At 44.8% G+C, this 18,913-nt stretch overlaps 12 protein-coding genes across 12 annotated transcripts; 2 read left to right on the forward strand and 10 right to left on the reverse strand.

Moving 5' to 3' along the window:
• Positions 1-446: 446 nt before the first annotated feature.
• On the forward strand, positions 447-899 carry TbgDal_VII2688 (hypothetical protein, unlikely; the record flags this gene model as incomplete). The annotated part of the gene is made up of 1 exon (XM_011776289.1): positions 447-899. The coding sequence occupies one exon, from the start codon at positions 447-449 to the stop codon at positions 897-899; it is 453 nt and encodes a 150-aa protein (XP_011774591.1).
• Positions 900-2,318: 1,419 nt separating this feature from the next.
• Positions 2,319-2,717, reverse strand: TbgDal_VII2690 (hypothetical protein, unlikely; the record flags this gene model as incomplete). Its single annotated transcript, XM_011776290.1, has 1 exon — positions 2,319-2,717. One exon carries the CDS (start codon positions 2,715-2,717, stop codon positions 2,319-2,321), a length of 399 nt encoding a protein of 132 aa, XP_011774592.1.
• A 494-nt stretch (positions 2,718-3,211) lies between these two features.
• Positions 3,212-4,717, reverse strand: TbgDal_VII2700 (glycogen synthase kinase-3 alpha, putative; the record flags this gene model as incomplete). The annotated part of the gene is made up of 1 exon (XM_011776291.1): positions 3,212-4,717. The coding sequence occupies one exon, from the start codon at positions 4,715-4,717 to the stop codon at positions 3,212-3,214; it is 1,506 nt and encodes a 501-aa protein (XP_011774593.1).
• A 498-nt stretch (positions 4,718-5,215) lies between these two features.
• TbgDal_VII2710 (T. brucei spp.-specific protein) lies at positions 5,216-5,761 on the reverse strand (the record flags this gene model as incomplete). The annotated part of the gene is made up of 1 exon (XM_011776292.1): positions 5,216-5,761. One exon carries the CDS (start codon positions 5,759-5,761, stop codon positions 5,216-5,218), a length of 546 nt encoding a protein of 181 aa, XP_011774594.1.
• Positions 5,762-6,574, reverse strand: TbgDal_VII2720 (pyrroline-5-carboxylate reductase, putative; the record flags this gene model as incomplete). Its single annotated transcript, XM_011776293.1, has 1 exon — positions 5,762-6,574. The coding sequence occupies one exon, from the start codon at positions 6,572-6,574 to the stop codon at positions 5,762-5,764; it is 813 nt and encodes a 270-aa protein (XP_011774595.1).
• Positions 6,575-7,498: 924 nt separating this feature from the next.
• Positions 7,499-8,950, reverse strand: TbgDal_VII2730 (hypothetical protein, conserved; the record flags this gene model as incomplete). Its single annotated transcript, XM_011776294.1, has 1 exon — positions 7,499-8,950. One exon carries the CDS (start codon positions 8,948-8,950, stop codon positions 7,499-7,501), a length of 1,452 nt encoding a protein of 483 aa, XP_011774596.1.
• Positions 8,951-9,100: 150 nt separating this feature from the next.
• On the forward strand, positions 9,101-9,532 carry TbgDal_VII2740 (hypothetical protein, unlikely; the record flags this gene model as incomplete). Its single annotated transcript, XM_011776295.1, has 1 exon — positions 9,101-9,532. One exon carries the CDS (start codon positions 9,101-9,103, stop codon positions 9,530-9,532), a length of 432 nt encoding a protein of 143 aa, XP_011774597.1.
• A 314-nt stretch (positions 9,533-9,846) lies between these two features.
• TbgDal_VII2750 (hypothetical protein, conserved) lies at positions 9,847-11,123 on the reverse strand (the record flags this gene model as incomplete). Its single annotated transcript, XM_011776296.1, has 2 exons — positions 9,847-10,747; positions 10,786-11,123. The coding sequence occupies 2 exons, from the start codon at positions 11,121-11,123 to the stop codon at positions 9,847-9,849; spliced, it is 1,239 nt and encodes a 412-aa protein (XP_011774598.1).
• A 698-nt stretch (positions 11,124-11,821) lies between these two features.
• Positions 11,822-13,978, reverse strand: TbgDal_VII2760 (GTPase activating protein, putative; the record flags this gene model as incomplete). Its single annotated transcript, XM_011776297.1, has 1 exon — positions 11,822-13,978. The coding sequence occupies one exon, from the start codon at positions 13,976-13,978 to the stop codon at positions 11,822-11,824; it is 2,157 nt and encodes a 718-aa protein (XP_011774599.1).
• A 495-nt stretch (positions 13,979-14,473) lies between these two features.
• TbgDal_VII2770 (hypothetical protein, conserved) lies at positions 14,474-15,625 on the reverse strand (the record flags this gene model as incomplete). The annotated part of the gene is made up of 1 exon (XM_011776298.1): positions 14,474-15,625. The coding sequence occupies one exon, from the start codon at positions 15,623-15,625 to the stop codon at positions 14,474-14,476; it is 1,152 nt and encodes a 383-aa protein (XP_011774600.1).
• A 276-nt stretch (positions 15,626-15,901) lies between these two features.
• On the reverse strand, positions 15,902-18,013 carry TbgDal_VII2780 (hypothetical protein, conserved; the record flags this gene model as incomplete). The annotated part of the gene is made up of 1 exon (XM_011776299.1): positions 15,902-18,013. The coding sequence occupies one exon, from the start codon at positions 18,011-18,013 to the stop codon at positions 15,902-15,904; it is 2,112 nt and encodes a 703-aa protein (XP_011774601.1).
• Positions 18,014-18,404: 391 nt separating this feature from the next.
• Positions 18,405-18,875, reverse strand: TbgDal_VII2785 (hypothetical protein, unlikely; the record flags this gene model as incomplete). Its single annotated transcript, XM_011776300.1, has 1 exon — positions 18,405-18,875. The coding sequence occupies one exon, from the start codon at positions 18,873-18,875 to the stop codon at positions 18,405-18,407; it is 471 nt and encodes a 156-aa protein (XP_011774602.1).
• Between the last annotated feature and the right edge of the window lie 38 nt (positions 18,876-18,913).

The raw sequence follows: 18,913 nt of genomic DNA on the forward strand, positions 1-18,913 counted from the left end.
AAAACCCCCTTTTTAAAAAAAAAAATCAGAAGAAAAAAAAAGATGAAAACTAAAAACTAAAAAACTGAAAACTGAAAAATTAAAAGAAAAAACAACAAAGGTAGATGTAATATCATTGAGTATATATCACGCTAAACACCTCTTACTTCATTCTCTTTCCCATCAAAGCAACACCTCCAGCAGCATTTAAGGGATAAAAATAAACAAGAAACCGCCAATTAATAATTAAAAACAAAAAAAAAACTGTTTACTATAACAGAAAACAAAAAGAAAGACAATCAAGGCAAATATTCGAAATCAGAAGCAACAGCAATTGGGAAGGATAAAACAAACAATCAAAAGAGGACCGAACGGAAGGGGGTAAATAAAAACAAAAAAAAAAACTAAAAGAGAAAAAAAAAATTTTAATTTTTAAAAAAAGGGAAAGACGCAACTTCTCATATATAATGCGAGGAATGGACGCCATTCACCATTTTCATCTTCTTAACATTTTCCCTCTTCAAAACTGTCTCTCCCTCCCTCCCTCATTCCCTCCCGTTGAATTCCTTTACTTACTTTTTAAAAACTATTTTAGTTCTTTTCCTCTTTCGGTATTTCCTCCCCTCCCCCCCCTTTGCATTCATTTGTACGTATATGTTTGTGATATTTGTTTAATATATATATATATATATATTGTTTTTCATATTATATTTCTTATTAACAATATAAAAGTAACAAACCATAATCAATATTATTATTATTATTATCGGAGTGTGACGCTGCACCTCCTCCCTCCCCCTAACAAAGCAATAAAAATAAAAAAAAAGCACGCAATTTCGCATTCCTCGTTTCTGCAGTCAACTCATCAAAAGACAAAGACAAAAAAAAAAAAAGAGAGACGAATCATAACGACACGATGAAATGAAGAAAAGAGGGGGAAAAAAATAACATTATAATACACAATCATAACATTTCCTTTTTTTTCCCCCTCGTCCACTTCTTATATATATATATATTATTTAGATTTTTATATTTTTATATTTTTATATGTGTGTTTATATTTATGTATATTTTTCTTTCTCTATTGAAATAACATCAAAAACAACATAACCCCATCCGTGAAATAAAAATAAAACAAAACATTTAACTACTGTACAAAAATCCTTTTTTTGCATAATGGATACTAAATTTACCTATTTTACATACAACTTTTGTGACATTAACATACAAACACATGACACTCATGATACATATACAACGATTAATAAACATATGACGGGAATGAGGATAGGTTTTTTTTTCTTTTTTATTTAATTTCTTAAATTATTTTTTTTTTATTAAATAGGCACAAAAAGGGGGAGGGGAAAAAAAAAATAACAACAACATCAACATCAACATCAACCGAAAACCAGAAAACACAATTGTTTTTTTTTTAAAAAAAAAAAGTCGAATGAAAAACCAAAGGTGAAACCACCGGCAGACATGTATACATGTGTAAAAACACACGAACACAAATTAATCACACGAAAAAAAAAAAGAAACAAAAGGGGTTGAGGGAATAACAATTAATTTTTAAAAAAGAAAAAAAAGATGACGGTAGTAGTGATAAATAAATTTAAATGATGATTTGGGTTCGCCTTAACACCATTAATATATAAATATATAAATATATAAATATTTTTTTGCTTTATGAACTTTTTGTTAGTTTCTTCTTTTTTTTTTTTCTCCCCCCCCTCTTTAATTTAATGGAAAAGGGATGGCGGTAGCGGCAACTGCACAGTGGTAGTGATGGTATTCTTTTTTTTTTTAAATTATTTATTATTTTGTTTCATTTGGTTTTGTTTTGCTGAAAGTGGTTTTGAAAAGAAATTACTGAAATCAAACACAAACACACGAACATATAAAAAAAAAAAGAAAAAAAGGGGAAAAACATGAGAAGCGTTCAAAAGGTATAAAACAACAACAACAACGACATAATCGTCAATCTAACAAGGTGAAAAGGTGAAAAAGTAAAAAATAACAACAGCAAAAAAAAAAACACATATTTATTTATATATATATTTTTTTTTGAACATGTAAATATGTTGGTAAAGTAAATAAATAAATAAATATATATATATATATTGCGGAAGAAAGGAAGTATAAGTAAAAAGGAGGGAGCTCCAACTAGGCGAGGAAAGGTGATAACAAATCAAAAAAACAAAAAGTAAAAGTAAAAAAACACTCCTCTCTCCAAATACAAAAAAAAAAGATGTACAACGAGAGACATAAAGTAAAAAAAAAAAAGATGAAAAGGAACATTATTTCAATGTTAATTACACTCATTGGATTCCTCGCCCTCAATATAAAATCCCTTTACTCCCCTCGTTTTCTTTTTCTTTTTGCTTTTTACACTTTTTGTTTCTTCCATTACGATGCAGTCGAGTGACTCGCGCACTCGCACAAGCATGCATGCACGTAAACATAAATATATAAGTACATATATGTATGTATAAATATATATATATATACACGCAAAAATACAAATGCGTAAATATGTGTGACGTTATAATCAACGTGAAGATGAAACACAAAAAATTAAAAAAGAAAAAAAACGAAAATCTGCTCAAGCCTTTTTTTTTTCCCTCCTTCCAAACGAAGTCCTTTGCACCCCCAACAACAACAACAATAAGAAAAAAAAAAAGAAACGGAAGGGGCTGCCACATATATCTTCTCTTGCTTTGCACCCATAAGTACATACGCACATAAACTTAGCAGAAATGAATCGCCGTGCTGAAGAGAAATGTCTCTCGTTTACGTAACAAAAATAGAAGAAAAAAAAAGAAGGAATCTGCAAAACTATCACACGCCATTGCGCTAAGAGTTAAAATGACCAAAAGAAACGAAACACTTTTTATGGACGCAACACCCTCAACACGCTAAAAAAACTGACATATGTACGACCATCTCATTGTGTTAATTACTCACTTTTGTGTTTTATTTTCCCCTTTTCTTTCATCCTCCCAAGAATATTCTTCACAGCCATTATTATTACTATTAATATTATTATTACCATTTCCTCTTTCAGTCCTCACAGAAGCATAAACACACATAAACATATATATATATATAGAGGGGAACAAACACAGCATGTGCACATTACCCACCCCATTCCATCCCCACACCAAAACGCAAACATGCCACAAAAAGGGGAAAATAAAAAAAAAAAAAAACAACAAATCCGCCCAGCAGATTATATCGCATTCTCCGGCGCCGTCGCACTTTGATTTAACTCACGGCCTTTTGCAACTCCCTCCGCCGCCGCCATGCGCTCCAGCAGCCACGGTGGTAAAATCTCCGCCTCTTCTCGCGTCACTTGAAACATACTTGCGGGAAGCGGCGCCCCGTTAGGCAGGCGGGCATCATCCGAAAAGAGTTCATCAAAAAACACGTGTTCTAAAACCTCAGCGGAGGTAAGTCGTTCCTCTGGCGTGTAGCGCAAAAGTTGCTCAATAAGTGACAGGGCGGCCTGCGAAGTATTGGGTGGTAGTACTTCCACCCACAGTAAAGATTTTACACGGGGTGCCGAACGTCGCTGCATATAATCTGCGTTTGCTGAGTTGGAAGAGGGCAGGGGGCCTGATGGAGTTGGTGACAACTGTGAGGCGTTGTGCGAATCTCCCCATGTCCGTATTAATGCACTTCCAGCACTCTGTGGATTGAGCGCGAAGAGTTCCCGCTCAGATGGTTTCCCAAGTACTTTAATTATCTCCACTAATTGGTCCATTGTACTGGTACTGCCCTTAAACAACACCTTCCCGCACAGAAGCTCCGCTAGGACACACCCAAAGGCCCACATGTCTACATGAAAATGGTAATATTGTGAACCAAGTAGAAGTTCAGGAGCGCGGTAATACCGGGAAAAAATATAGGGAACGTTCTTTTCTCGTGGTCCCTCTCCTCCAACAGCCTGCATCTTCTTGGCACTACCAAAGTCACATAGCTTCACGACGCCAGTTTCCTGATCAACGAGTATATTGTTGGGTTTAACATCGCGATGGCATATTCCACGTGCATGGAGAAATGCCAGAGCCCTGGCAAGCTGGAACATTATTACCTTCACGAGTATAATTGGCATTTGTTGTTCCCGTTGCCTCACAAACATATGATGTAATCGGCGCACATCCAAAGGGATGTAGTCCATCACCATAAACAAGTACTGAACCCCACTGGGATCAGAAGCGAAGAAATGATCCAGAAGCTTCACAACGCACGGGTGGTACGGCACAATCGTTGGCATATTCCAACTTTCTAAGCCATCAATTGCAGTGGTACCATTTGCCTCCTCCCCATTGCTTCCAGTTACTGATGTGGCGTGAGCACCCACCCCATTTCCAACATCTAATGAAGACACGCCTCCCTGTTGCGTATTTGGGCCGAGGTGGTCACGCATTAATGTCAACTCCCTCTGCCGCAACCTTCCGTCATGAATAACCCTTTTAATGGCGACTAAATCTCTCGTTCCCACAACCTCAGCAGATGAAACTTCGCCAAACGCTCCTCTGCCAATCACCTCTTGAATTGCATACCTCACTTGCTCGCATTTCGCTGCAGTTCTTTCTTGAGCCTCTTGATTGCCTTGCGGTCGTGCGCTAAATCTCCGTGGTAATAGCGGGACCCTTTCACCCACAGAAGCGGTAACTTCCTTTTGCCCATCAGTTACTCCACGCAACGTCGACGGCAAAATCCGCTCACTCATCTCCAAAGTAAAAAAAAAAAAAGAAAACAACGTGACAAATGTTGTTCCTCTCCTCTTTCCTTATTTTAATGTTTTTTTTTTCCTCCTCCTTTGTTCTCTTCCTAATGTGAAAACGCTGTCTTCGTCGCAGCGAGCTGTTGTTGTTTTCTCTCTCTCTCTCTCCTATTGTTTCCTCCTTTTTTTTTTGCTGTCAAAAATGTCAACCTTCTTTACGTGTACACAACGCGCTTGAAAGGAGTGACACCTTGACTTTATGCAAATGGTAGAAAATGAGTTCCTCCTTTACCTCCCTTTATTTCCCCTTCTTTTTTTTCTCTTTTCGCTATTTTTTTTTTTTTGCTCCCGTTGCTTCCTACTTGGGCCTCTTATTTGCCTCAGTTCCCCTTTGTTTTTTTTTTTCGTGATCCTCTCTATACCTCCAAAACAAATATATATATATATATATATAAACCCTTCAGAGGAGAGGAATCCCTTTTGTTATTACTTCCCTTTTGGTATTTAATCGTTATTGATATATATATATATATATATATATATATATTTGTTGGTGGTGTTTTTTTTTGTCGATGGAACGGGATAAATGACAGTCAACACCAATAAGAAACAGTTACGGAGAGGCGACAAATCACATAAACAAGAAAACCAAAAAAGAAAAAAAGAAAAAAGAAGCAAGCAAGCAAGCGAGGAAACGAAGGAAAAAAGGAGGAAGAAGGAAAAAAAAGAGGATGACTTTAATAAAAGTGACATATAAAAGGCGTTTCGGTACATTTCAATAGGGGAACATCTCGGGGAAAAGATGCTCCTACACATAAACTCCCAGAGAATTTGTGAGAGATTAGAAAGCATAAAGAAGAAGCAACAACGAGAATTATTGGCACATCTTTTTTTTTTTCCTTTTGCGCAGCCCACGCTGTTTCGAGCCACACAGTCATTCACAGACGCAAGCGCATGTACGAATGTTCGACCCGCCAAAACAAACAAACAAATAAATAAATAATAATGATAATAGTAATAACACAAAAATAACTGACAACATGTAACCATTTAATTCAATCCCTTCTCAAGTTCCTTTGACTTATCGGTACACGCAATCATTGCTTCAATAACAGCAGACCTCATTCCACCCTTCTCAAGTATCCGTACAGCCTCAATAGTTACTCCTCCAGGTGAGCAAACCATATCTTTCAATTGTGCAGGAGACATGTCAGACTTTTGAAGCATCATCGCAGATCCTAATACCGCTTGAGCCGCTAATTCATACGCTTGTGCGCGAGGCAAACCACCATGAACTGCCGCATCGGCCATTGCTTCCATAAACATGAACACATACGCCGGTGACGCACCTGCGACGCTGCTCACGGCAGGAATTTGTGACTCTAAAACCTCTACAACAATACCAATGGTGCGGAAGAGCTGAAATATTGTTTCCTTTTCAGAAGCCGTCACGTGTGCGTTGGAAGTGATGGATGTCACACCGGCACCGACACGTGTGGGAAGGTTTGGCATAGTACGCACAATTTTGCGTGCCTCCGACCCGAGTGCCTTTTCCATCGAGGCGATAGAAATTGCAGCAGCGACCGATACAATAATTTTATTTGCCGTTACACTCGACTGAATACTTGCAAGTAATTCACAGACAACTTTTGGTTTGACGCCGATGATTATCACATCGGCGTACGCGGCAGCATCAGTAGCGCTTTGGGCTCCTCCCACACCATAACGCTCGCAAAGCCGATCCACAGTAGCTTTTGTACGGTTAAAAACGCGGATAGACTCGGGTGGGTACTGTTTGCTTTGAATAAGTCCACCTAAGATGCATTCGCCCATGTTACCACATCCAATAAATGATATCTTCATTATCGTAACGGATTTCGTATGACAATTATCCTTTTCCTTTTTTTTTGTGTGTGTGCGTCTGTGTAATTACCTCTCTGACCCTTGATATAAGTTTGAACGAACAACAACACAAAATCGAGCGTCAAATAAAACACCTCACTCACACATATAGAACCATCCCAGACACATTTGCACAAAAACAAGAAGCAATATAGATACGATCTTATATATATATATATATTAATTTATATATTTTCACACAAATGTGTGCTTCCCCAAGGGGAGGGAGCGTTTGGTTTAAATAAAATAGAACAAAAGAGAAAGCACAAAATGTAAAGAACATATTGCACACCAGGAGGCAAAATAAAAAATTAAAGTGAACTCCCCCCCCCTTTCCGTTTGTCTTCTATGTTCCTTTCTTTTTTTTTTTCCTTTCTCCACACCTCCTCCATACACACACTTCCCCCATTCCTACAAAATGCATCAGGGCAAGGTTCAATTTGCATACACCCACGCACCTGTCTGTACACATGCCCATACCTCCCCAACCTATTCATTTTATCTCTCACGAACTGCGCATACATAAGTGGTTTTGTGTGAAAATACAAATGCATATCAGCAACAAGATACTGTCCATATATTTTTTCCACACTTGGTTTGTAACCGCATGTCTTTTCTCTCCCACTTAAAAAGTACGTGCTTTCCGCCAAGGTGTTAGAAAGCACAAAAGTGTTAAATCGTGATCACAAGGTGCCACAGAAGCTAACAGCAAGTGCAGTACATATTTTCAATGAGCACAAGCGCTAAATTGCCAGGACACAAGCTGCACCGGAGGGGGGCATTCAAACAAAGAAATAGAACAGAGACGCGAATGCAATCAAGAGGTGACTCCTCTCCTTCCTTAAAGTTAAGTCATAAAACCGTTGCGAGCTCCAAACTTTAATTTCATTGACTTACATTTGTAGCGGTTGGTTTCGGGGGACGCCAGGAAGGCGTTCGTAAGTACGAAAGAGGGTCCAATGGATCTGGTTGCGCCAAAGCCCGCTGAAACACCTCCGTCGCCGTCTGCACAATATGAAACGGTGGAGCTACAGTAGGATCACCTTGACACTTCCATGAAAGTGCTTTTTTATTTCCCGAAAGTTCATCCCCGGCATCGTGTGGAGACCTGGCAGATGAGGTGGTCCAGCCACGACGACCTGCACGGCTAACACCACCCGCCATGGCGCGGCTCAAGCGCCCCATAAGTAGCACAGCTTTAGCACGGTTTTCGTGAATCTCATCTTTGTCCTCCCTAACTTTATTAACAGCGGCCCCAAGGTCTGTATTAAAAAGGTGATCGCGCGTCATACCGGTGAAGTCATCAATAATCTCATCACCATTGGCGAGTACGGTGCCCTCCAGTTCACCTTGGATGGGAAAACTCAGCAAGATATCGAGTGCGGCAGTACGGAGTTCGTACGGCGCAAGCTCACGCCGTTCAAAGTCGTATAACCATGTACTTAGCTCCTGCAAAATACCGTTTTCGATTAGATACCGCTGAAGCACACGACAGTGGGCATAAGCAGCAACACGGTCACAGATGCGGACACGTTGCAACGGCGGTTCGTTCCCAGCCATAGCACACTTATCATCTACCCGCGCTTTCCGCATCGCGTCTACCACTGCAGCGGCCCTTTTGTTCAACAAATTCTGCTGCGCCTCCACGGACAGCTTTTTTGGCCGCGCACCATTCGTTGTTGTACTACTCAGCTGAGTGCCCTTTTTGGTGCCCTTGCGAGTCCGATTCTCCAGCACGCCGCTTCGGTAATCCTGCTGAAAGGAATCCAACAACTCCGAGGATGAAGTCTGGTTTGTGTCAGCGATACCCTCGTCCACTAAACGATAATCGGTACGAGAACTTTTCCGCCTGCGCTTCTCCCTGGAATGTCGCACACCATCTTTAGTGTCAAATCCTTCATAGACTTCAACATCAGCAGAATGATGTTCGATGTCATCCCTATTGCGTTTGGACTTCCGACTGCCACGCTTCCCTTCCTTAGTTTTGTGCGTGCTCCTCCTACTCTTGGATCTTTTTCTTGGTTTACCTCTTCTATCATCTTCGCCTCCGTGTGCCCGGTGCAGCCGACGCTGCAGTTTTTTCCACCGTTTGTACACCTCGGGACCAAACTCTTTGGCATCCGCTTTGTTCTGAATAAAACGCAACTCATCATCTGTAGGTGTCTGGACTGCTTCACTACTAGCAGCAGCACCACGGTCACCAATCCCAACCACCTCCGTCTCGTCATCATTTTCAACACTTAAGTTTAGAGGCCGGTCTCCTTCTTCACCCACTTCACTGTTTTCACCACCGGATGACAAAAGCAGATCCAACACGTCATCGTCATCACCGCTCATCTTTCTCTCTCTCGCTTACACACACACAAACACACAAACAAACAAACAAATCTGTGAAAATTACTGCTGTTACTCTTTTTTTTCCCCCTTTTTTTACGCCTCTGCACCTGAGATAGTTCGCTTACCTATCCCTTTTCTCCCAATACTTAAATGTTTTGCTTCTGTCGCTGCCGATTTAGACGTCTGTGGGGTTGGGATTTTGTTTTTCCCTTCCTTTACTTCCACGCAAAATTTATTTTGCAGTTTTATGAATGTTCTATCGTCCGATTATTAAATGCAACTATGTATATAGTATATTTGAAAGCTTTTTTTTTCTGTGTGTGGACGATTTCCCCCTCCCAATCCCTACCTGAAATTTTTCCACCTATTGTTACGTCCATTTTAACGCCGTGGCGTGCAGGGGGGGAAAAAAATGGGGAACAGCGAAGGTGCGCGATGTGTGAAAAAGACGACGAGTGGGGAAGGAACAAAATATCCCGAAGTTCACTAAATGTGGCGCAGCTGTTAATAATGTGGGAACCGAAAAGGGGAAAAAGGGGTCCCAACATGAAAGGCAACTTCCAAGCATCTGAACCGAAGTAACCCATGTGTAGAATGTACAGACGGAAGGAATGTGCTGCCGGAAAGGGGCTTTGGTGACTCAAAATGAAGGGAAAAGGAGTAAATACAAAGCAAGCACATACATGTTAAGGGCAGAGTTTGAGCACGCGGAGCAAAAGGTAAAATACACGCTGTCGTTTGCTTTTTATTCTCCACTTTCATTTTCCCTTCATGATCCACACACCTCAATGTGCACCAACTTCCGAGAGAGCATCACACAGAATTTGGATTCATGCAATGCAACAGCAGCCACCCTCAGATACACACACGTAACAGTATCCAACAAACTTACAAGTTCATAGCTGAACACCACAAAGCACATCACCACGCAGACGGGGAGCTTTTGCACGCTTCTGCCGCCGCTGCTGTTCAGACAAAACTTCTATAGAACCAACAATGTTGGGATCAGTTGTGGAAAGTTCATCCCTACGCCACTGGAGGAGGCGCCCAACCAACACATTGCTCCGTGTCATCGACGGAGGTGACCTGTCTGCCGGAACACTTTGAATATAGAGATAATAAAACCGCGAGGTGCCGTTGAAATTGAACGACCCTCCCGGTTGTCCCCGTGATATGTTCCCGCAGGCTGAGAGAGAAGTCTGAAGCGAGGGGGAAGAAATGGCGTTGCCCACGTTAAGTGAAAAGCACAATTCAGTGTTGGTGCTTCCGACAGCAGGAGTTGACGGCGTAGTAACTGATCCTAGTGACTTTCCACAGGGCCCTCCGAGACTGAGGGTTGATCCTCTTCTTGCATCATTCCACGAAGCCGCATCCACTTGCACAGCGCGCAGAATTTCAGATTCGCGCTCCACAAGATAACTAAGTTCATCCATCCCACTGACTATGTGGGTGTTCGTGTGACTATGTCTCGTGGAGGTCGCGGTGTCTACACAATCAATGGAAGCGGTGCCCCATTCTTCAACGAGAATAAGAGCACAACGCCAACGACGTTGCAGACATCCAAACAGCCAATGGCATAACGGCACCTGATGACCCACCGCACGCTCAAAGTGGTGCAGGTAGCCGCCTCTGCCATAACAACACTCAACAACTACAAGGGGAACTGCCTCGCACAACTCTGTTACGGCAGTTGCCCTGCCGTGCATGCAAAAAACTGCCAGATCATTCACATCCATGCAGTGCACTACTGTAAGTCGATTAAGGGCCTCAAGCAACACCCCTCGCCGGACTTCACGCCATCAACTCTGTCAATTTCGTCTCCCACCACGAAGTTGTCACTGCCGTTTCCAACTCCACACCAACCACCCGGTGTACCTGGGTGCGTGCTCCCGCCTGAAACGGCCTCCAGATGCTCCATGAACCGCCGCATATTGAAACCTGCGCCACCAGGGGCGAATAAAAAGGTCACCGCACCGCCTTTGCTGAGATGCGAAGCTGCAACACGACTCGCCCAGTGAGATTTGCCGCTTCCCGCCATACCACCCACAACAAGGACATCACCCCTCTTTAAGCCACTTCCCGTGGCATTGTGAAGGATTGTGGGCTGCAGGCACACGTGTGGGGCGTTAAGGCGCCGGACTAATGCTTGAGCACTCTCACGGTGTGTGGACATATCGAATATTTAACGCTCCCCGTAAAGCACTCGGCTGGGTTGCTAAAGGATACATGTGAATGAGCATAAGTGTTGGTGTGTGTACAGAAAGGAATGAGGTGAGCAAAACGGGTGAAAAAAAAAAAGGGAAGTAGAGGATGTTGATGGAAAGAATCGATCAAAGTAAAGGGAGATTGCACAAAAAAAAAAAAGAAATACATTCCAATCTCAAAACACCCATCGAACACGCATACAGTGTTGCAACTAAGTTTGCGCAAGAAAAATTACACGCTGTGCCCCCTGAAAGCAGCAAGCAGAACGGTTTCCAAGACTGAAACTAACCGTTACCCACATGCAATAACAGTATATACAGAGGCGCATTACATCGAACAAGCATTGAAAGAACCACACACGCACAATCAATACCACACACCTCAGAGCGCAGAAAGGCCGTGTATAATAGTAGCACGTGCCCGCAGACAAACCGGTAACAACATACGGATTTCATTGTGCGTAACTAACACAACAGAGGGTAAGAAACTGTCGGGTCACTCACAATACTTTGTTTTTCAGGTTTTATATCTTTATCAAATGCGCGATCACGGTGGAGGCTCGCGACGGACGGCAGCGAAAGCTCGGAAGAAAAGAGTAGAGTCAGTGAATGCGGTAGATTGTGATTATAGCGAAGGGGTGTGGCAAGACGAACATTGGAAGTTAAATCACGTTGTGTTGCCTTCCAAAATCTGCAGTACTTCTTCAAGGGTTGGCAGTCGGCCTCTTCGAAACACCATCCCTCCGCCCAATGTGGTAACATGCTTCGCCACCTCCAAGTAGAAGTCCTGTGAAAGAACAATAACATGACGCACGTCCAACTGGCACGACGCGCTATTAACGAACTTCAGCAATTCGTCGTGCGACAAATTCATCTCAAGAATCTGTGGAGTAAAGGCCTTTAGCAGCGCAGCAGCAACAAATATCTCAAACCGCGGAGTATAGGGGCAACAAATGATGACATCCCAGAGGAGCATAGCATCCTCTACAGGGAATTCTCTTTTGAATAGCACCAAAAGCCAACGAAAGCAGAAAAACATATCATCAGCCCCTTGTATCTTCAAGTGATTAAACAGAAGGGGCGCGGAGAAGGCCACAAGTGCTCGCAACGCGGTAAGATGCTGCTCCATTCCCCTTTTGACATCTTTAAGAATGTCGTTGCAACAGTGGTTTGCAATAAAACAACTAAAAATCATAAACGCCTCCACTTCGTCTTGGGCTAGAAGAGCAATAGGTGAAAGGATATCGCTCATGCCCTGACAATAGCCCAAGTCAAGGTTCAGCATCACGCGCGATAAGAGCACGTTGCGCAACATGCACAGTTTCTCGCCACACTCGTCAGCATATGCGGGAAGAAAACGGTCAGTCCGGAGTACATCCTTTTCTACTGCTACGCGCGCTTCACGAAATACGGTAAAATTCTCCTCCTGCTCGGGGAATATGGTTTTCCATTGTCCTGTAAGTACCTCATACCTGCGCCTATATTCATCCCGAACGCGCTGACGTTGCGACTCTGTTGAACTGGTATGGCACCCGTAAACGTCCAACATGAAGCACCAAACCTCCAGCCTTATATCGGAATCTATACCACCCATGTACGCAACTATCTTGGCATGTTCAAACCTCTCTACATCTACGCGCCGCTCGTCGCCCACGAAACAGGTGTCCCACTCATTTGCAGTTAGCCTAGGACCCATTTGCCGAAGGTTCTCGCACCGGGAAATGCGAGGAACCTGAAGTTCGACCTGAGAAATCTGTGCAGCAACTCCCCCCTCTCCATGAAAAAAGTCGCCTCTTTCATCCCCTTTCGGAGGTGTGTCGGAGCAAGGGAACAGGAGAGACGGGCCCACCTCCACGTTGGAGCCAAACTCGTCCCTGCTGTTGGGAGAAGGCTCCAGGAGTGAATTAAACACGTTAGTGAGTTTGGTCGCAACTGTTGCCAACGGATTGCTATCCTTCTTTCCGTACAACATTATCTGCATATCCCTGGTATCCCCAGTTTCGTGAGTTGGAGGTTGCAGTGCAGTGGGTGTACCAGTACCCGAAGCAGTTCCCCAGAGCTCGTTGAGAAAAGAAGAGCGCGTATAACTACGAAGCTTGTTTAAGTGACTCATTACGGTAGTTCTCTCCTCCTCAGAACTTGAAAATTTTGTTGTCAAATTCTTTGGGCGGCGACCGTACACAATGAAGTCATTTGTATCAAGATGGCTCTGCGACATCGGCGATACGACCCTCATCTCCGCTAAAAAGCTTGTAAGACCCCCTTGGCAAAACGAAAGCATCACAATTTCTGCTGAGTCAAGGCGATACACTTCGATAACACTCTTACCACCAACGGACGCCACACGCCGAATTTTATCAATGCATTTCATCTCTATACACGTTATGTGAGACAATTCAGTCGAAGAATCGCCCGGCTTCCCTACCACAGTAACCCCCAAAATCGGAGAATTTCTTGGAAACGCAGGCAGAAGCTTGGGACACTCACGAGGAATGTAAGAGTACGGGACCCAAACGAGGAATATGTCCTCGGGGTGTGCCGGTACATTCTGCGATGAACCTTCACGAGGTGGCTGACCTCGTGACGGCAACTCAGCAGCGGTAGCGCTTATATCCACATATGTGTTATTATTCGAATCCTTGTTGCGGCCACTTGCCCAATTCATGTGCTTATCGTCCCTAACCAACATTAGCATTCCAGCAGGGCTTTTCTTACCGCTCCCACGGTGGGCCTCGATAACAATGTGAGCATGCGATGAAATGATATCCGAAAAGCTGACACGGCTCAACAACTGGTCCACGAAGACTTTACTACCAACATCCATCTAATCCCCACCACCCTTCCCTAACCTTTTCCTTCACCCGACCGCCCAATCGCTAGTGTTTACTGTCCTTAATACGGTTCTTGAGATTATATTTCGGTTACACCCCAGCTCTGGAAACTACTGGCAGTTCTAATGCTTCTCTATTTATTCGTCTCAAAATGAAGGAGAAAGTTTGCGGCCCGACAACGCAGTTCTTGACAAATACGATGAAATAAACACATGCGCAGGAACCCCCGTGCGTAAGCTAATTTTTAAAGGGGCAGCAACTTATCAGTCACCACAGCTGTTCTACACTCGACACCTCTCCGGTATTCCCCCCATGCCGTCGTCGCCTAGCCATAACAACAACAGCAGCGTTTCCACGTGATCATTAATATTGCACATCCGCCTTCACCACCATATATGCGCAACACAAAAAAACAAAAAACAAGCATGCCATCAATGGTAATAATAACAATAACAAAGGAAAGGAAAGGGGAAAACGTGCGTGTCACGTCACTCAACGCGATATATCAAATGCACACCCAGCTCAGTTTCCACTGGCGCGCTTACTTCACCACTTTTAAGGGAAAACGCAACGGTGTCAAAGCCCTCCGTGTACGTTCCGCTCTCCACCATGCCCAGATCTCCATCACGCTTGGCAGAACCGCATTCGCTAAAGTCACGCACCACTTGTACGAATTCGTCCAACGACCAGGTCTTCCTTTCCTTGTGCTGAGCAAGTATCGCCTGTGCTAAATTAATGGCGTCGGCCCTTGATCGCGTGATCTTCTCTCCCTTGTTCCTCGGTGCGAGAGAAGAAGGACGGCGTACATCCTTGTGTTTTACGAGTACATGGTAGAAATGCCGCTCGGTAGGTGGAGGCGCCCCTGCCTGAACAGAGGTTTCTAACACCCCATCACATGTCACAACCTCTTTAGTTTCTGCGGCAACGGATTCAACCACCGTTCTGTCTACTACAACATTACCCTCTGTTCGCTCTTCATTAGAAACAGCTCCCGACGTTGAAGGTGAAACCCGAGTGTCTCCCAATGTTCCATTCTGCTGATCCTCCTCCACACACTTCCCTTTTCCCTCCTCCGCTTCTTGCCTCTCTTTTTCCTCTCGCAACCTCTTGGACGATGATGGAGGCCCCAGTTGAACCTTGTAGACCCGAGAGCTAAACCCGAACTGAATGCTGCTCCCAACGGGAGCGGGCAGCGGTCGCCTCTTCTCGATGCGATTGCCATTTAATTTTACACCGTTAGTTGAGCCTAAGTCCATTAACACAAAACAGCGTTGCCCACCATGAAAAACAAGGACGGCATGAACGCTACTAATGGAGGGATGCTCAAGAACATAATCACAAACCTTACTCCGACCAAACAAGTAAAACGGAAAACGATGCAACCCTAGTGCGGGTAAAGGTACACCGTCACGTGTACACTGCAAATGACATGCGACTGAAGGGAGCGCGGCCCAAGGGGGGCATTGAAAATATGAGACCTGAGCGTTAAGTTTGGTAGGGTCCGTTACACCAATAATGTGCTGGGGAAGCTGCTTGGCTGCTTCCGTTAGTTCCACTACCTTTGGAGGTGGTGGTTTAGCAATCTCCGCCGCCTTCTCTACTGCTGCAACACGTGAGAGAAGACCAGTAGAGGTAACCATTTCCTCCACCCCTCGCCCTCCACGTTTCACTTATCTTGCTTGAAGAAGTTACGTCAGCCCCACCTGCACAAATAGGATGAAATAAAGGAGACATAAATAATTGGAGAAGAGCGGTACTTCGAACAGAATTATTGTTTTCTGTGCTCAATATAAAGCAAAGGAACAAAAAGAGCACCGCATCAAAAAATCGTTAGTGTTGGTATTAGGGTAGAGAAGAGTCCACTGGAGAAAAAGAATACCTCCATTTTGTCCACACCACACACCCATTCCATGCGGTCAAACAGCGCTGTTGCCGTTCCACTTCTTAACTCGTTCACGGTGGGCCCAACAGCTGTTCTGCTTTAGGCCCCATCCGCGGTATGGATCTGCCAACGAACGCATTACTTTTGGGTGCATCGAAAATGGATGCGCCGTTCGTCTGTGATTCATGAACACCATCTCACCGCCGCGGCCGTAGAAATTCCAGCCACTTGCTGTATCGTGCAGACCCTTTGGTATCGGCCGCGGGTCTCTCTCCGGGTCGTCCTCCGCGCAAAAAGCATTGGCTCGCTTTGAATGCAGCAAAGTAAGCCGCTCTCTAAGTTCGGCATCCATTTGTTCGGTGCGCTGCACGGTGCGTGAACGACGACGCGAGGCGAAGTGCCGCAGCGCCTCCTTCTTCTCACACCTTTCAATCCGCTGTTGTTGCAGTTCCCGAAGGATCGCGGCGAGTTCTTTGGGAGGTGGCATGGAGCTGAACATCTCGGCGGGGAAGACGTGCGGAAAGTGAAGAATTGTGTAATAGCGAGCCTCCAACGAAACGGCACTGTAAAGGTAGAACAGAAGAGCCACAAGGTGCTGTCGGATGCGGCGCTTCGTTTCGGCAGACTCAAGTTGTTCATGCTGCCGTAGGTGCTTCTCTTTTGTGGGAAAGAGTTCAGGAACCTGCCGCAAGAGGTGCAACGCCCTGTCCCATTGGCCTAGTTGCACCAGTGCCGGCCCTACAGTTCCCATCATACAATCTGTAATAACGATATCGTCTCGCTCAAGGAGTAACTGGTCCAACAAGACTACTACCTGATCAGGGTGGCACACCACATCTAACTGCAGGGTTATCTGCACCTTTTCAACTCCACTTATCTGCTGTCGTTTGGAATCCATATGATCGAGGTGGGAAAGCTCTGGTTCCTCCCCGGAATTAGTGAGCGTCAGCTTCCTTGTCTCACGGGGAAACGCAGAAAATAGCAAGTTTAGCGTCAAAGGTTTGAGGGGATGGCTGGTCCTTACAAGCGGGTGGGTGCATCCGGAGAGATAACAATCTCTAAACAACCTTACTGCCTCCTTCCACCGCTTTTGGTTTCCCAATGTATTTAGCAACTGTTGCATCTCACTGCCTGTCATAATCAGCGGCTGGGGAGCCACATCTCCACTGGTGCTTGAAACGGATGCTGGAGCCACCCCATCAACAGAAATTGATGCACATCTGGGCGTATGAGAGTCCTGCTGAGCACAAGGCATCTGACGCCCCCATAATTCGTGTAGACAACCCAGGGCCAACGTCCACTGACCATCCCTTGCCATCGAATACATCATTGAGCGAACCGCCTCTGTAGTAAGCCGTTTATTCTGAAGGCTCCCACTATCAATTGGAGTCCTCACGCGACCTACGCCCGGCGTAGAGCCCGGAGCTTCGGCAACAAACAGAGATGCTAACGTGGGGTTTTTTGGCTTTGTAACTATGGGTTCCACCTTCTCCACCGCCACGTCTCCTGTACTTCTGCAGATGGCTTGTATGGCCTCCGCCCAAGACCCACTACGCGCCGCAGCCTCCGCTATTATATGCGACATCCGCTCCTTCTCCTGGAGGCTCCCACCCACCTGCATAAAGTTCTCAAATACGTACCGCGCCTCAGCAAGCATACCAAACTCTGCCAAAAGTGGAATAAGCGTCTCACCCATGTGGTGCCACGTGAGTGCCGACATCTTCACGCGGCGTTTGGCCTGCAACAAACACTCATAACCCTCCAACGGTCGACGCAAGTGCACGTATGCCCAAAGTAGTGTGACCCACACACCGTCAGCTTTCACATCACCCGCGTAAACCTCATCACGCAGTTCATTGAGAAGTTTGACACCAGTTTGAATACGAAAAGGTGAGACATTATCAGCAGCAATACCCCGAATAACTCGTTGATAGTCCAGAGTGGTGCGGCCAAGAAGGGCGTAACGTGCCCGAAGAACCTCCAATGCGCGAGACCAATCATGCGCTTCGAGCGGCAGTACCAGCCGGCGCTGAATAGATTTCACAGAATGCGCCGTTAGTGCTTCGTGCCGTGTGCGGTAAGCCGTTCGCCGCTTTGTCCAGAATTGTGTCGCATAGCCGCCGTGGCGGCCTGCCTTTTGAAGCATAAGCCAAAAAAAACTAAGGTGCGCGTTTCTTTCCTCGGTTCCGCCCGCTAGCGCAACCTTCGATAGCTCATAAAAGGACCACCTCACACATGCATTAAAAGTGAAGAAAAATGAGTGTGAGAGACAAAAGGAAAGTAATGAAGCAACAGCGAAAGGGGCAATGTGGCTAAGCGTGAAATAGCTGTATATTTGAAAAATGGGGAACTGAAATCATGCAGTGACAACTGTAAATTCAAATCCATGAAGACCTCACACGTCCCTCGTAGCATCACCCTTCGCAAAAAGCTCGTAAGCAGAAAGGGAAAAAACTTCAGTGCCCGTAAGCGATGCTGCGTTCCTAAGACACGGCACCATCTTCCTCCACAGCACTTGGAAGTCAAAACCGCAATGATCACCTCCACTTGCAGCAGCCGTCAACAAAAATGCGGGAAACAGGAATGCCACCGTTTCCCGTCACATGATCACATAGCCTCAGTGAACCTTTGGGGCAAACAAAAAACGCGAGAAATTGGCGAGGAGGCAATAATTTGTGAATACGGCAGAAACGATGAAAGAATGCTACCAATTGAAAAATAAAAAATATGCATAGTGGAATGTAGAAAAGATGGTAGAGGTAGTAAACTTGCTCTGTTTCACCGAGAACGGTAAGCACATTTCGGTAAAGCGAGCAGAGATGCGAAAGAACGGAGGGTACCTCAAAAATACCATTTATGAACCCACCAAGCGAAGGTGCGCTACAGTACAGGATGTCTCTGTGTGACCTTCGTAAAAAAAAAAAAGAGCCTTCACCATTCGTCAACTCCCTTTTTCCCTCTCCAATCTCCATACAGTTAAGGTTGCATGGGGCAAATTGTGAGCACATACCTCCCACCTTCCATTTTCAGCTCCCGGTACAAAGGT

This window comes from Trypanosoma brucei, chromosome 7, assembly GCF_000210295.1.
Source record: "Trypanosoma brucei gambiense DAL972 chromosome 7, complete sequence".
NCBI lineage: Eukaryota > Euglenozoa > Kinetoplastea > Trypanosomatida > Trypanosomatidae > Trypanosoma > Trypanosoma brucei.